The sequence below is a fragment of the Hydractinia symbiolongicarpus genome, chromosome 4 (assembly GCF_029227915.1).
Source record: "Hydractinia symbiolongicarpus strain clone_291-10 chromosome 4, HSymV2.1, whole genome shotgun sequence".
NCBI classification, from domain to species: domain Eukaryota; kingdom Metazoa; phylum Cnidaria; class Hydrozoa; order Anthoathecata; family Hydractiniidae; genus Hydractinia; species Hydractinia symbiolongicarpus.
Window position 1 is genome coordinate 18904456 of NC_079878.1, and position 16998 is coordinate 18921453.

General features: G+C 33.5%; 2 protein-coding genes across 2 annotated transcripts; both read left to right on the forward strand.

Annotated features, from left to right (window-relative positions):
• Positions 1-418: 418 nt before the first annotated feature.
• On the forward strand, positions 419-7681 carry LOC130641643 (uncharacterized). The gene is made up of 5 exons (XM_057448522.1): positions 419-808; positions 3440-3560; positions 6143-6228; positions 6534-6696; positions 6906-7681. The coding sequence occupies exons 1-5, from the start codon at positions 498-500 to the stop codon at positions 7218-7220; spliced, it is 996 nt and encodes a 331-aa protein (XP_057304505.1). The 5' UTR covers positions 419-497; the 3' UTR covers positions 7221-7681.
• A 625-nt stretch (positions 7682-8306) lies between these two features.
• On the forward strand, positions 8307-15592 carry LOC130641641 (cationic amino acid transporter 2-like). The gene is made up of 2 exons (XM_057448521.1): positions 8307-8929; positions 12393-15592. The coding sequence occupies exon 2, from the start codon at positions 12438-12440 to the stop codon at positions 14379-14381; it is 1944 nt and encodes a 647-aa protein (XP_057304504.1). The 5' UTR covers positions 8307-8929; positions 12393-12437; the 3' UTR covers positions 14382-15592.
• Positions 15593-16998: the final 1406 nt, after the last annotated feature.

Here is a 16998-nt window from a genome sequence, read left to right on the forward strand (position 1 = left end):
TTCACAGAATTTAATAAACTCCAGACATTAAAGACACAAAAATTAAAGTTGCAAGACTGCTGTTTTTTATTTAACATCTTGTCAAATTCTTTTTTATTCTAAGATTTTATTTTAATTTGGCTGATTGCTAAAGAGAAGAGAAGTTATTCAGTGTTGATTAAGTAAGTTCTCATATTTTTGCACATTGTGAGCCTTGAAATGAGCTGTGGTTAAAGCTGATTAAATAAGCCAAGACTGAACTGCTAATAAACAACTCTGTAACCTGTTCTTGGTCATATATTATTTTATGGCAAGATGTATTCCACCATTTATTTTTTATTAAATTTTCAAACTAGAAAAGTTTTTTTTATAAAAAAGAGATTCAATACATTCTTGTGATTGGAAAAACTGAAGACAAGTTACAATCATTTCTTCCTCTTATATTATATATTAATTTTTAGGTATATTTACATATTTTTTAAAAAATAATGTGATTTTAAAAGTGTTGCAATTTAAAAATGGTTCAACCTTCTGAAGAAAAAGGTTTATTACTTGAAACACCAGAAGACACTGACATCAATGATGTGGACAAAATTAGTACTGGAGTGACAGCTAAAATTGCACCACACACTGAAAAAGTCAATTCTGTTGTGAATGACAAGGAAAAAACTATAGTGGCTTATAAGTGTAAATCGTGTGATGATTTGTATGCAGATGTGACAATTGACAAATTTAATGGATTGGTATTGAGTAAAAGTACAAACTTTATTAGCAACAACAAAAATGAAAAGAATAGTGTATTAGTGGCTGACTTTGAAACAGTTTTACAGTAAGTATATATACTTATTTTTCACACCTTAATCGTGATTATGGGTTACCAGTGGAACTTAAAAAGCTGGTAATAATAAAATGAATAATGTATACAGTTTCTGACTTGGATATTCGATATTCTTTGCATTATATGTATTTCTTAATTGTACTGACCTAAAGATCAATAAAATTTCATGAAAAGTTTGATTTCCAAATTTTAGTTATACAGATTGTGAATTTTAAAGTCTAAACTACCAGTTGCCTGGTTTGTCTGAAAAGTACTTCTTATATATATAAAATTTCAAAGGGGTTTGCTAAAAACAGAAATAAGTTAAAGTTCTGTTCATGGTCAACGTTGCAGAACACAGTAATTATTTCCAAATCTTATAAAATCTGCTTGTGTTAAAGATGAGTGTTAAGGTTTGTTAAAAGTTAGAGGAAAATTTTAAGCTTTACAACATTGTAAATAACGTTGTTCTAACGCTAGTTTTCATGTTATTTCTATTGAAAAAGAAGTATATATTTGTTGGTGTTAATTGTCCCTTTATCTGCATGTTATGTAGTTTTATGTTCATTGCACGAATTACATAAGAATAAGCATGCAAGTAAATATTTTTACATGCAAACAACAGTGAGTTGCAAACATCAAAGCAAATTGTTTAATATTTTTGGAAATCTGTTTGTAATGTATTGTTTTCTAATTTTCTCTGTTGGTGTTCTGTTGAAAAGAATGATGCCTAAGAGAAATAAACAATTTTCAAAGATCATGTTTTACCAACATATTGGATATATATATTATATACTTTTTGATTTTATTTTGGTGAAAAATACTTCTTTTGACCCTTTTTTATTCCTTGTTGTTAGCTTTAGTCTTGTTTTTACTGTCTTTAAAGCACATCCTCATCAAAGAAATACATGAAACAGTTAAAGGGGCTCTAAACAAATATTTTTTGATACATTGTTACTACTACCATAAGAAAACACATTAAAGTAGTCTTACTGTTTCATATTACTCTGAAGTGGCATATAAATACGAACTCTATCGCCTCTAAATATGGCTACAAATCCTGACCCCTAATTCCGTAAAAAAAGACTGGGATGAACGTGGTTTGTGACGTTGCAAAGTGCAGAAAAATTCGATTTTATGTAGCGCCTGATTTGTTTGAGCTACAAATTTTTGAAATCGTTGATAACTTTGATAAAATATCAAGCAATTCAATCTTATTTTATATAAATATCCGAAGTTGTTCAGCTTTTGGTTGTACAAGTCGCTCCCTCATGAAAAAGAGCTCAGTTTTAATAAAAATACTTCGTAAAAAATGGTTGCAGACAATCAGAAGAAAAGAGACTTTACCAAAAGATTCTGCATTTTATATTTGCTTGTAACACATTACTGACAATTGTTTCCAGAGGGATATTATTTGTTTGTCTTGAATTTATTAAATGCAAACAATAAAGTTTTCTTGGTATTTGCATATATTCATAGGTCTTCAAATCCATACCACTGTATAATTTATGTTCGCTTTCATTTTATTGATGTTACTTTACTCATTTGCTCCCCTTTTCCATTTTTAAGTTTTTAATTTTTTTGATTTTCATCCTTTTGACCTCTTATGGTTATCTTCTTTCAGAACTCACAGAACATTATTTTGTATTTCAGGTTTACGTGAATAAGAATCTAATTTTTGACTGCGGGTAAACACTGAAATATTATTTTGCTAGAGTGAGCTAATGGGTGAACCGATGTTATCAAACAAAAGCAAAACAAAAACGTTTATATAGGCACACAGTTTTAAAATCTAGTTCTGGTGATACAGTTCTTTCCTAGTGGAAAAAATTGTTTTTATTACACCCTGAATTGTTTCTCATTTAATATGCAATTTCTCAGTGTGAGATCCATCAACAATAGAATAAAAAAAATGATGAACTTATGTTCTCCTTCATTGATATAATTTAATTTTTTCGTAAACAATCTGCGAATATAAAATTGTTATCAACCAGGAAATAACAATGCATCAAAAATGTTTTAAAATGCCCATTTTTTATGAAGATAACTTGATTGTTTGAGAAAAACTTTTGGTGCTTTTCTGACAAATGAGAAAGATTTATTTTTAGTAAAAAATGCATTTACTTTTTACATTTGGTTTTATTTATGTGTTCATCAATTTACTTTTAGAAAGTGAGGAAAACTCATCGCTCGACGAACAATTTGGATCATAGTTTTTTTGATTTGTGTTTAAAAAATATAAGTTTAAACAATTCTTATTTGCTTGATGTCTTTTAGGATTCATACTTCTCGCAGCAGTTTGCTGAGTGCTGCACTTTGCAACGTCGTTTTTGTTACTAGATCCAGTCTTCTTATTTTTATACGTCCCTATTTTTGACAATATATCAAAAAATAATTTTTGTGTTTAGTTCCCCTTTAGCAAATAAAAATGTACCTTACGCAGGAAGAGTTTTACGCAAGAATAGGTGCGACTGGAAGGAAAACTCCTGTACCTAAACTTGCAATTATAAAGACATTTGTAAATTTGTACTTAAAATGTATTTGATTAAATTGAATTTGACCCTTAGGTTTCAGTAGCCACATTGGAGTGATCAAATTGTGTAAATATTCTGTCAGCATTTTTTTTTTTTTTTTTATATTTAGACAAGTTGGTTATTCAACAACAGCTAGACATATTACTATTAATGAAACTTCAAACCGTTCAGAAACAGTTGCACTAAGGTTGCAACATTCCCGTGGACATGTTTACCCTGAACATCAGGAGGTATTGTTTATAAGATTTGTTGTTAGTTCACAATGCGCAACTTTTTATTGAATTATTATAAATTAGTGATTCAAATGCTCAGACTGTGTCGTACATCTGGTATACAATACAGTTTGATGTTAACAAACTTAAAAAATTGTCCTTTTTTATCAAAAGAAGAATTTTTAAAATCTGAGATTTGCATTTTCAAACATAAATCATAAATTATTCAAAATATTTTAAGAGTGTTTATGGATGCGATATTCCGATACATTTAAGTTTGTGGTTTTAAAACTAAATAGTTTGGACAATGAAATTTCTTGTATTATTAGAAACTGCGAACTTTAACACCTTTATCTCAATAGCAGTGCCTGTTAAAATACTTCTCTAAATCTTCAATTATTACCTGGCGCAGGGGAAAGCTAATATTACACTACAACATCAATGCATCACACCAACATCAATAAATAATATTGCAGTAGTCAAAGTGTGCTAAATATTTCTATGACAATGAACATATGAATATAACCGACACCATCCCCTGCTTTCATTATAACGACTAAAATCAGTGGTGTCCACTAAGTAACTGCCAGAGTGTCAGAAACTATGGATTAAAATTGCCAATAAGAATACTATGTTCATTTTAAAAATACTCAAAGAATTTGCATCGTAATTAAATTCAAAATGTTTTAGGGTAATCCATATCTTTCTCTTCTGAGAAAAGTCTTGAATAAAACTTTCGCCACCTCTTACTCATACTAATTTTAGGGTGAAAAGTTAAAGTTCGATTTTTGGCATATATGATGTGCTGATTGTAAATTTTCTTTTGTCGTTTTATAAGGTTTTTGTTTTCTGGTTATCAATTCTGTTTTGGGTTGAAAAATCCTTCCTATCAAATTAGGGCCCACGTCAGACAGAAATTTGTCCATTACCCCATAATTTGCCAAACCCTTTACCAAACTGCAGCATTGATGGCGTAATCGAAAAACACAACCCTAATTAGTATCTTTTTAAACACTTGCACGCAATGGCTAAGAAAAGATTTGAAGATTTTTGTATATAGAGATGTCATTGCTGACTTCATCAAAAATTTTAGCATCAATAATATTTTTATTGTTCATATTAGGGTAGCAAAATAATAAGCAGATATTTAACGAGGTGCACTGGGTGAAATATGGTATTACCAAAGTTGTTAAATCTGATATTCAGCAAGAATGGGCTTTTAATATTGATTTTATTACATGCATAAACTGTTTCTTAAGAAGGAAAAATACAACAAGAATTCATGTAGACTGAGGACTGAACACAACAATTTTTTTGAAAGCGATTCCTTTTGTGCTTTTTGAAATGCAGTCAAACCTGCTATAACTACCACTCGTATAAGAGACCAACTGTCTTAAACGACCCCGATGTGTTCATGGTCATTTGCTACTCTATAAGATGACCACCTGACTAAGGCGACTAGCGTCTACTATTTCCCATCTAAGATAGATACCTGTCTAGCACAATCATGTTTTTTTCAAGAACAAAAAACAATTGTTCCCCAATTTTCTACCGCAAAACGAATGCGCAGTGAAGTATCCACATTTTCATTGACATTACAGAACGCGTAACTTAGAAATCAGAATGCTTGCATAAATTTAAATAGTTCTTGAATTTCACAAGTTGAGCTGAAGTCTAAAAGAAAAGAAAAACCTGTCTGACACGGAAAGTTCAGAGGCTGGCCGTTTTACAGAAATGTTTTTTTAAGACGAATAGTGCATTTTTGTTTCAGCCTTGATATTTCTAATTTTTAAACAAATATCAGCTTGATATATTCTTAATATGTTCTTCACGTAAATACAGCTTGGCAATATATAATCAGCCTTAATAAGCTTGCTATATTGGCTGTTTGCTGCGTTTGACTCCATGTAACAAAGTCATTACGTTGTTGCTTTGGCCGGATAAAGAAGTTTGGTTTGCTTATAATATACGATAATATACTTCTAACTATAGTTTATGTCAAAGCTAACATATTCATAACTTGCTCTTATTATGATTGTAATAAAACTTTTATAATTGGTGGTTTGCAGTGTTACGTTCTGTGTTTAGTTCATGAGCCTGCTTTTCAGGTAGTATGAACAGCGAAGGAAACGATATTTTTTCTGTAAAAATATTTTAATAACTTTGACATTTAATTTGTGTACGTGTGCAGATGTTGGAGTGTTTATATAATCAAGTGTGGATAATGTTTTAAACTGTCTGTCGGTATAAGCATCATAATACATCTTCTCAATTGGCATGCATTATAATTCACTAATAAGCAAACTTTCGACAACGTCATTCTGCCGTAAATGACATAAGTCGCCGTCGTCAGTGTGTTGAGGCCATGCAATGACAGTTTTTAGAATTACCTGTCATGTTTAAGTAAAGACAGTTAGCGGTGAGTGCGAAAATGGTGAATATAGTTGAGGCTGATTTTTTTATATTGAGTGGAACAGTGAGAGGTCGGATTTGCTGCAAAAAATTGTAAGCTATTGTTGACCCTGACAATGGTTACTTTTGATAAATTTTTGTTTGTTTATTTGTTTGTTTGTTTGATATTGTGTATTTGAATATCATAGATTGGACCGTGTCGAGTAGTTTTTCACCAACGATCGTACGAAACATCACAGAGCTCAGAATCAGTGATCTGTAGAATATGTCACAGGTTTGTATTTGTCCACCACATAGTTTACTGCAGAATTTTTGTTATACAGAATTTTTTTAGCCGGCGATACATAAGTATGTGACAGCACCTGTGACAGGTGGCGTTTTGCTGTTTTTTTAATCAAGTTTTGTTAGTTAATTTCATCACGTGATTGCTCCCCCCCCCCCCCCCCCCCTCCTGACTGATGTTAAGCGTGAAAACTCAATTAAATTGACAAGAAGTCAGAGAAGATGATCAAAGAACTTAGTGAATCTCCAAAATTCGAGTTCGTTAATGGTAGTTATCTAGGTACACTTTTGTTTTAGTTCTGGCGACGACCGACTGATAGCACCATGTCGGTGCTCTGGTTCAAGCCGTTATGTGCATGCTTCGTGTCTGGTCACGTGGTTTAAAAAAAGTGTTAAAAATCAATGCGAGCTGTGTAAATCTGATGTGAAAATCCGCAAAATTAATCACAACATTGCTTTGGTATGGTTCAACAACTGATTTTTATTTGTTATCGACAGACTTATTTCCTCCGGACTTCTTCTGTTGTTTCCGCATGATTTTTTACTGAGCAATTTGTCTCTTATAAAAACAGTTAGTTGTTCGTCAATAAAGCATGATGTACAAATTAAACTTACCTTTCTGTGACTTTACTTTTTAGCGTGTTGTCTCACTATTTTATTCTTTTTCAGTGGCGCAAACCGGAAGATCGGCCCATTCCACTCATATGGTTTTCCGTCTTTTTTATTGGCTTATTTTTGAACGTGTTGTCAATATATGTGAACGCTTCTGAGAGCTGCAAGTCGACAGCGTGTTTGATATTTTACGTGGTGAACGGCTTTGGTATTATATTAGACGCTGCATTTCTCTGGTTTTGGTTCCATAAGTGTCGTCACTACTGGAGAAAATGGTGCGCGTTAAATCAAGATTGGTTTATAGATGATTTGGATGAGGCCAATGATGTACATGTTGAATTCGTCAGAAGTCAACATGTTCAATTTGTTTAAAAGTCATCACAGTAACACGTAGCCGCAGTTTTATGCAGCAAACAATAGCAGAAAAAACCCATTCGTTATCGTTACATAAAAATTGTTTTTTGCTTTTACTACTACAATCACTGTTTGGTCCGTCAAAACTAACAAATCTCACCCACATCAAACATGTTCCACCCTTTTTTATTTATTGCTCATTCTCGCGTACATTTCTTTTACCGATATTTAAAGCTATATTTCCACTGTGTTTAAAAGCTGAATAACAATATTCTTTTTAATTGGCTAACTTTAATTTTTCCCATCTCGGGTTGTGGCGGACGATTTACATAAAGAAGGCCCTAACCTGCACTATTTATTAGTCTTATTGTTATATATATATTACTAAATATTTCCAGCCTAAATAATGTTCTAGTTGTATTTGTTTGTTTGTTTGTTTTGTTTAAAGACGATTGTTCTCGTGTTCTTCGTTTTGAATACCACTCGAAATGTTCTACTGCGCTGAAATGATGATGTAACCCTATTGTGAAATCCCATTTATGAAAACAAGACGTGTGGTGTGAATATGGAAAATGAATTTTTCAATTTTTATAAGTGACAACCACTTCTCATTTGATTTTGAAAAGCGACATGCGCTAACTTTGTTAATATTTTATTATTATTAGTCTAAAATGAATTTGTTAAAAAATGTTTATAGAGGTGAATTTTGTTATGTTCTTTATATTCACATGCCATTATGGGTGTAAGCCTGAGTTGACTTTTGTTTACGTCAAATGCGCGTACATGTTAATGTTCGAAACAATTCGTCACAAAAATAATGCCGCCGCACCTTTTTTTGGAATTTTTTTTTTTGATCGTGTGAACTCTGATTACATATAACTCATTTGTGTCAAAGGCTCGACAGCGTATGTGGCTCAATTTGAAAAAAGTTTTTGTCGCGTGATGTCGGCTTTAATCTTTGGGAGTCCTCAAAGATCTTTGGGAGTCCTCAAAGATCTTTGATATTTAACAGTTCTTTTCCCCAGAGATCTATGAGGTCGAGATTTAGCTCAGAGTTCCCGACAAAAACACGGGATTGCAATGGACTTTTCTGCACCCTTATTTAGTCGTTACTTAATGCTGTCTAAGCCCTGTCTAAACTTTCGTATGAGAGAGACTTTATTTTGATTTCCTAGGAGAAAGTTTTAGGTAGCTACTAGGCTAGCATAATGTTAAGAATCGTAGCTTAATGACTGCCGAAAAAAAACTTCATGGGTTTATTTGTAATTTTTCAGTGTTACAGATGGCTATACGCATGCGCGTGGGAACCTAACGAACTGTTCTTACTCAGTTAAGATCAATGATGTGCAAAAAATCATCAAAACAACTGTTTCAAAACAGACAACCGACATTTTGAAAGGAATTTTGTTCCTAAGCAACAAAGGGTTTGTGGTAAAATATGCAGAACAAGATGTACAAATTTTAAATCGCTAATATATGCATTGTGCACTCGCCCCAATCCTCCGAAACAGGTCGTTAAAGCGAATTGATAGAGTTGAGCATGCTAAGCGGTTGTAAAAAATAAAAACAAACGTGAAATGTTAGAAAAGATACATTAGTGGTATTATTGTTATACAGAATTGGGAAAGGTGGCGATGCAGTTAGCGGTGTGTATATAGACTTTGTGGCAAAATCAATTCCAATTATTCATTTAAACGATCAGTGTTAGAGATATTCAGAGCAATACGGTAGTTATTTTTTTTTTATCAACGACATTTTCACGTCGTATCTTTCAAACATGTCTTATCTATCATGTGTTCACGTTTCATTATTAAGGCCCATATACACTTTTGTTTTTAAATTCATTGTTTATTAATCATTCCTTTTAAGGTGTTCGTCTTTTCATTTTTAATGATCATTGGTGAGCATGCTTAATAACTGCTCAAAAACAATGTGCATCAACAATGATTACAAAAATCTTAGTGTATCTGAGCCTTTATTTGGTGTACACGTGAATCTGTTACTATGGTGATGATTACATTTTTCTATACCGGTTTGTGTGTCTCATAGTAGCGGTAGTGTATTGAAAGCACAAATTCACAACTGGACTTTTTGTATCAACAAGATCTCAGTGGGGTTGTCTAATATGTATTTTCTTATCTCATCTACTCGATAATAGGAAAGGTTACGAAACAGGATGTTAGATGGCTGTTGTTGTTTTTGATCGGAGTTTAACCTGAAACGATAGCATCCAAAAAACAATGTTAAACCCTAATAAACGGTTTAAAACATTTGAAATAAACAGAATATTTGAGAAAAGTACAAGAACATTCCTTTGGCTTATGTCGATGTCTCCTGAATGGAAACTTATCTCCTGAATAGAAAACGTTTACCGATCAGATTCCTTCAGGCTCTTAAATTATAAAATCCTTGATATAATTTTGGATGATAGGGATTTAAAATGGGAATATATTCATGTTGCTGGATTTTAAATAGGAATAAAACTAATTAAACAATGAAGCGGGGCCCTTTACAGGAAAATGTCCCATCAAACATAAGTCGTAGTCCATGGATGTAGTAAAAATATATACTTCTATATGCACTCCTTTTAGTATCTCTATGGATAGCGCAAGTGATGTGGGTTGCATTCTTTGTTATTTGAACAATTCAAGGAATTTCTCCTATTTGACTGCTTTTTCTTCAAGTAAATGTAATGTTATAGTAAATATCGCGCCGTCCCTCTGGCGAACTTCAATTTAAACTTTCAGCGTACAATTTCCAAACCAAAAAAATGTTCGGCTCAATTTTTTAAATACCGTATTTTATTCCACTAACTAACAGTAAAGATACGTGTGTACATACATGTTTTGAACCAGTAGTAATAGATCTACGGGATCCTGAAAAATAAGGAAAAAACTGTTGTATGATGGCGCAGTATCGAATCTTCATAACTGTTAGTTCAGCTGTTAATTCAATTTGAAGTTTGAATTGTAATGAGAAATTATAATTCCTATTGAAAGTTTTTTGACACCAAGATGTGCGTAATTACCGTTCATTATACTCGATGCGGTGAACTTTCGACGTCGTGGTAGCAACAGTCTGTGGCAATTATATGTGGTAACGTACACGATAAGTTGTTTGTTTGTTTTTTATTTTTTATGATTTTTTTTCCCTTTTTAAATTTGATCCTCTTTTTGCATGAATTTTGTATGATTCCAAGAGTTCACGGGTCTTTACTTTGATGATAAAATTTTAGTTGGATGAAATTTTATATGTTACGGAAAAAATATTATTTTAAAGCATGCTAAGTCACCATATTACTTAAGGGTATCTGTTTAACCAACACAAGATAAAGAACTCTACTTCTAAATTGGAATACACTTTTTTGTAATAAGAAACAGGAAATAGTTTGGTTTAAGGCGAAATTCCACCTTATTCTTTTAGCTAGCCTGTTCAAGTGCACACAAGCCAGAAATTCTTCTTATTTTGGTCTTCTAATTTGAGATTTTTTTATACTATACATAACAACTATTTGCTTTGTAAAATCTTGCCATATTATTTGTAGACAACAATCTATTTACGCGTTGTGTTTTTTGGGGGAAAAACTAAAATTTCAGCCTTGTCTTTGTTCTTAATTTGTTCTTATTTTCCCCATTACCAGCCTTTTTGTTTTATTATTCTAATACAGTTAGCTCCTGGTAACTCGAACACCGAATAACTCGAACTTTCATTACCATTTTTTGGAGTCCTTTGAACTTTTGTTAATATTTTCTTACAAAAACTCCGGTTAACTCGAACCTCGGATAACTAGAACATTCGTTAACTCGACCCATTTTTCGTTCCCCCTGAGGCTACTTTTTTTTAGATAAATTGAACGTCTTAAGAAAAGAAAAGCAAAGACGAGATGAATGTCATATTTTAATTTATTTTTTTAAGTTTTTATTAACTCCTAATGTTATATAGATGATGTTGTCTCTCAAGGAAAATTCGATGTAGAAGGGGTTTGCATGCCTTTTTCATGGCCAAGATTGCACCTTTTCCCGGTAATTGCAAATGAGGCAAAAAGAGATTTTATAAATAAATGTTATATGATATAAGTGCATTGGGACAAAGTTGTTTTCAAGTGAGAGGTAAATTTTAAATAGCGTGCTTCGATTCAATTCACGATTTTCTTAAGAATACTTAAGGCCGACGCAAACCAGTCCAACATTTCATCCAACATTCGTTTTTTGTAATGTTGGATGAAATGTTGTGTTTGCACATTTTAATTATTTTAAAAATTTCAAGAAAGAAGAAAAAATTGTGTTGGATGATGTTGGATGAAGTTTGATTGCTGTCAAACATTTCATCCAACAATTTAGGCAAGTTTAAAGAAAGTCTCTGATTGAAACGCGTCATTTTTCATGTTGGATTGGTTTGGGTGGTATGTTATGTCCAACATCTACAAATTCTGTGAATTGAACGGTAAAGATTCGAAACATCGTTCAGAAACATTTGAATTTGTCAATGGAATATTTAAAATTCGAATGCGTCAATTACAGGCAGAGCAGGACAAAACACAGTTACTCATTTGACCAGGTGAAATCAAATAGGAAATCTCATTAAGTATGAACTCAAAATCTCCAGATTTCCCTGAATCCAAGTCTGTCTTCGATTTTTAATTCCTTTATGATATTATTAAAATATCTATTTTACCCTCTCCTCTTTATAGACTTTCTTGTTTTATCACATGTTGACTTTTCGTCATCTGAATCAAGAAGCTCATTCAGTAACACAACAAGCACTACAGACCTCTTGTCATCCGCCATTTTGTTTTTAAAGAATGAATGAACGATCAAACTGTCAAACGTTCAAATGTTGGATGAAAGAAGTTCCCACAAATCTAAAATCGTCATCCAACATTTCATCCAACATGGTTTGCCCCGACCTTTAGACTTTTATTAGTTTCATTAGTTAGAAGAAAACTGCACTTGAAATTTCTTAACCACAAAACTTCACATTTGACTAAACTTCCCCTCCTTCAATAGTAATGTTCTCTCATGCTTAATCTCCTTCAACAGTAATGTTCTCTCATACTCCTCTCTATTTAGTTTTGAAACTGCTTGTGATAGTTTAATTTTGCAATAAACAACAACATGTATGCGGAAAATATCTATTGTCTATTACAAAAGACTAAGTGTCTAATAACTTAAAATTAAATTTATATTTTAGGTTTAAAAGAGAACTAAAACGAACGAACTGGGTAACGTGCTGGTCATGGGGCTCAGTGATCTAACTAATACTTGGTTTGGGATTGTCTTCAGACGAAAAAAGATTTTGCGAAGGTCGGCAGTACAACAAGGTTTTTCAAAATGTCTGAGTACTCATCAGTTGATTCATTTGGGAATTGGTGCGACCTTAGGCGCCGGAACGTATGTTGTAACCGGTCAAGTAGCAGCCAACATGGCGGGACCGGCTGTGGTGATATCCTTTACCATAGCTGCAGTGACATCAATTTTATCTGGTCTATGCTATGCTGAATTTGGAGCACGTGTTCCGCAAACTACTGGAAGTGCTTATACCTACAGTTATGTCACAGTCGGCGAAATATGGGCTTTTTTTATTGGTTGGAATTTAATTCTTGAGTACATGATTGGCACAGCAGCTGATGCTGCCGCATTGTCCGGATCGTTTGATTATGTTATAGGTTACCAGATAAAAAACTGGACACTAGAAAACATAGGAACATTTAATACTGAATATTTAGGAGGCTACCCAGATATTTTGTCATTTATTGTTACAATCATAGTTACAATTGTGTTAGCTTTCGGTGTTAGAGAATCTGCTCATTTTACGGTTGCATTCAATATCTTTAACATTGTTGTAATTATATTTATAATAGTCACCGGATTATTTTATGTCGACATCAATAATTGGACAAGTGGTGCTGGTTTCTTTCCCTACGGAGCGTCCGGTGTGTTATCCGGTGCAGCCACTTGCTTTTATGCTTTTGTTGGGTTTGATATCATTGCAACAACCGGTGAAGAAGCAAAAAATCCATCAAAATCAATTCCGATAGCTATAATAGCGTCTTTGGTGATTATATTTTTATGTTATTTCGGCGTTTCTGCTGTTATTACACTGATCATGCCATTCGACCAATTAGATAAACTCTCTCCAATACCAGCAGCCTTTGCGCAAAGAGGATTGTCATGGGCACGCTATGTAATTTCAATTGGTGCAATATGTGGTTTAAGTTCGAGTTTGCTGGGAAATTTATTCCCTTTACCTCGCATAATTTTTGCTATGGCGCAGGACGGACTTTTATTTTCGATGTTTAAGCAAATGAGTTCGAGAACGTTAGTACCAGTCAACGCCACTATATATCCTGGTATTTTAACTGCTGTGTTTGCCTTGCTATTTGATCTGGCCGAGCTTGTTGAAATGATGTCAATTGGGACACTTTTGGCATATACTTTGGTTTCATTGTGTGTTCTCATTCTACGATACCAACCGGACGAATATTTTCGTGACGATCACCAGATGCAGCCTCTCATTGAGGCGCAAAGTGGCAGCGAGACTGAAGAACTAGCCGATGAGGAGAGTTTAGAACGTACTTCTAGTACTGTGAATGTTCCTAAACGCTCGGAAGAAACCACGGAAGAAGAGACACTTTTTAATGAGAGCCACTTAAAGACTCCGCCGAGGTTAGAGACAATCTATTCACCTAAAAAACTCCCTGAAACTGCTTGTGATGATAAAAGTGAGGAAGAAAACAAGCCGTCGAGATTAGATCGAGAAAAACACGATAAACGTGAGCCGACAGAAGTGACTGGTCGTATTGTGACGTGTGCTTGTCTGACATTGTTTCTGTGGTTTTTTGGATTTAATAGTACGTTGCTATACGCATTTGATCAAATCTATGCTAAAGAAATGTGGGCTATACTTCTGTTGATTTTTTTTGGACTTCTTATGATAATATCTATAGGCTTAATTTACACTATGCCACAGTCAAGTAAAAGATTTGGATTTATGGCGCCGTGTGTACCCGCCTTACCCATACTAGCTATATATGCAAACACATTTTTGATGTTGAAACTGTCCAAAATAACTTGGATTCGATTTGGAGTTTGGATGGTTCTAGGAACGGGTATTTATTTATTTTACGGAACGTGTCATAGCAAAGCGGATAATGAAGTCACACGTGAAGAAAGGACTTGAAAATTGTTGTTTTAACATTTAATCAGTTGATTTATTTACAACTTATGATTGATCTATTATCTAACAAATCTTAGTGCTTTAAAAAATTTTTTAAATGCTGTATGCCTAATGCACATTTCCGACATTTCTGTAGCATGGCTACACCGTATTTCTATTAGCGCCTGGGGAATTTGTTTAATTTTGGGACTTTAATGAGAATTGCACCTCAACAAAACAGAAATAAACCTACACACTATAGTTTATTAAAGAAATCCTAAATAGGTACCGAGCAACGTGTTATGGCTTGAGCGGTTTTTTGAAAATAAAGAGGTGCTTGTTCGAGTAAATGCGATATGCTAAAATTATATATTGCTAAAATCTTTTTTTAACATAATGGACCTGACTTGATCTTTGTATGTTTTTCCTAAATATTACTTTAGAGCAGCGAATAATTCAGGAGTGGTAATAAACGAAAGAGTGGCCATTAAAAATGTAATAGAAAATAATAAATGGAGGTGGAGCAGAGGTGGTGGAGGGTGGGAAATAGGAAACATAGATACTGCCATGTTAATTTTTATAATCGAGCTTATTTGGTTACTCTTGTATGTGGAGCAACATCGTTGTTCATTTTTTTTCTTTAACTTTTATATTGCATTTCAATATGCCGTTTTATTCAAGAATCCGGAAAGAATGATTATTTGATACTCTGAATAACAATATTAGAATATTCATTACGTAATATTTTCTAGTATAACTGTAGTTTTGTATCTTCAGAAAATAATATAGATTTAAATAATACACTCAATCATAATGCCGTGTTTTTCCTGCGCGCAGAAATGGAGATAACTTTTCTGCTTAGTTTGTTTTCTGCGCGCGCATCGGGCTTTATGTAATCACTTAGATGCGTGCGCAAGTAAATAACGGGACTGTGATTCCATGTATTTAAATGTCGTTATTTATACATTTCCTCAAAGAGGAACTGGGGAAGAAGTGGAAATATTTCCCATTCTAAAGGTATTTACAATTAAAATTAGAATACTACTACACTTACTGTGTAGCAAGCTCTACAGACTAAAGGTGGGTTTCCACTCAAACGAATGTGGTCAAATCGATCGACGTCGATCGCATCTATGTTACTAAAAAAATAGAACATTGCATAATATTCGTCGATCGACATCGACTTGCCGGTGTCACCGTAAAAACATACTCCCCTAAAAGTTTACTCCCCAGTAATAATTTACTAGAAAATAAGTACTCCCCAGTACTTATTTCCCGGGATATTGTTACTCCCGGGAGTATCTATTTACCAGAAAATTATTACTCCCCGCAGGAAATGTTTACTCCCCTATCTTAATAAATAAACAAGAAGCCCAGGGGCTTGAAGATTTCCGCCATTAGGCTAAAAGATTTTAAAATTTAATGTTGATCTTGAAAACGGAGAATTATGGGGTAAACAAATCATTGAGTATTCTCAATTAAGGGCCTGATATTTGGATATATGATCACTCCATTGTCCTTTGAAACTACAAAACTGTTGCTCAGAATCACAAGTGTATAAACTCATAAGTATGTGCTGTGTGGTCGGCTCAATGAGTTGTATGATATTGTACTTGTCGTATGTACATCCTGCCATTAGGTAATATAAATCAACAGATAATATATTTAGACCAGGACCGCCCTGTAAAATGCTCCATGCAGTCAGTTTTCCAGCTAATTCATATCGCTTATTCTGAAGACATGTAATATCATGTGCAAACCAATCTCTCATAAATAATTGACTCTGAGCTATTTCTGTCATCAGAAGACGTAAAAATTCCCTTCGAGGTCCTTCCTCATCTACTCCAAGTTCTCCTGAAAAATGTATGTCCATAGGCTTAACAAAGGAGAAAGTATCCCGTTGTATAGCACACAGGGTCGACTTGTAAACAGATTGACAATTTACAGTCACAGTTACAGGATGTTCATATTTTTATTAAAATTATCTGAAATATATTTTGATAATATCACTGAAGCACTTTCCTCTGGTAAACAGTGTTTCAAACTATTAACGATTGCTTGGTGCATCGCTCCATTCTCACATTCATCTTCTTCTTCATCATCAAACAAGGATAAGAAAGTCTTGTAAGAATTATTGTCTCTGCTTGTGGATGGAACATTGTCTAAAAACAAAACAATTATGTCAAGATAAAACATTACATTAGAAAAAACGGCGAGTACTTTGTCGAATAGTGCACACTAACCCTATGTGCAAAAAGTATACCCTCGATAATACTAGGCCAAGAGGGTGCCGATAAGCCGCAAACGCCCGCATATATACGGGCGAGTTCGGGCGACTTTTCAAATAAATTTGGCGTTTGTCCCCCGAAACCGCCCGCATTTTCCCGAACTCGCCCGGAACATTCCCGAAATGCAATTCCTTGTAACAAACCATGCGGAGGATGGTTGGGAAGAAGGCGCTTGATGAGAAAGGAGTTAATAAAGTTTATATATAAGTTATTTATAAAGTAAACTTGTTCAAAAACCATCAAAAACAGTTCTTCTAAGAACTTCGCTACGAAATAGTAAGTTTATTTTAATTTTTATAGTTTTTTGAATCATATATTAGTGTCTGTTTTTTTTTTCTTTCGGGCATTGTTCG

Bases quoted from the DNA above. Each gene is read 5' to 3' on its own strand.
- LOC130641643 (XM_057448522.1), top strand. From the start codon at position 498: ATGGTTCAACCTTCTGAAGAAAAAGGTTTATTACTTGAAACACCAGAA. The intron at 6,229-6,533 runs GTTTGTATTTGT...CTTTTGTTTTAG, and splicing joins ATCTGTAGAATATGTCACAG to TTCTGGCGACGACCGACTGA. The intron at 6,697-6,905 runs GTATGGTTCAAC...ATTCTTTTTCAG, and splicing joins TTAATCACAACATTGCTTTG to TGGCGCAAACCGGAAGATCG.
- LOC130641641 (XM_057448521.1), top strand. From the start codon at position 12,438: ATGGGGCTCAGTGATCTAACTAATACTTGGTTTGGGATTGTCTTCAGA.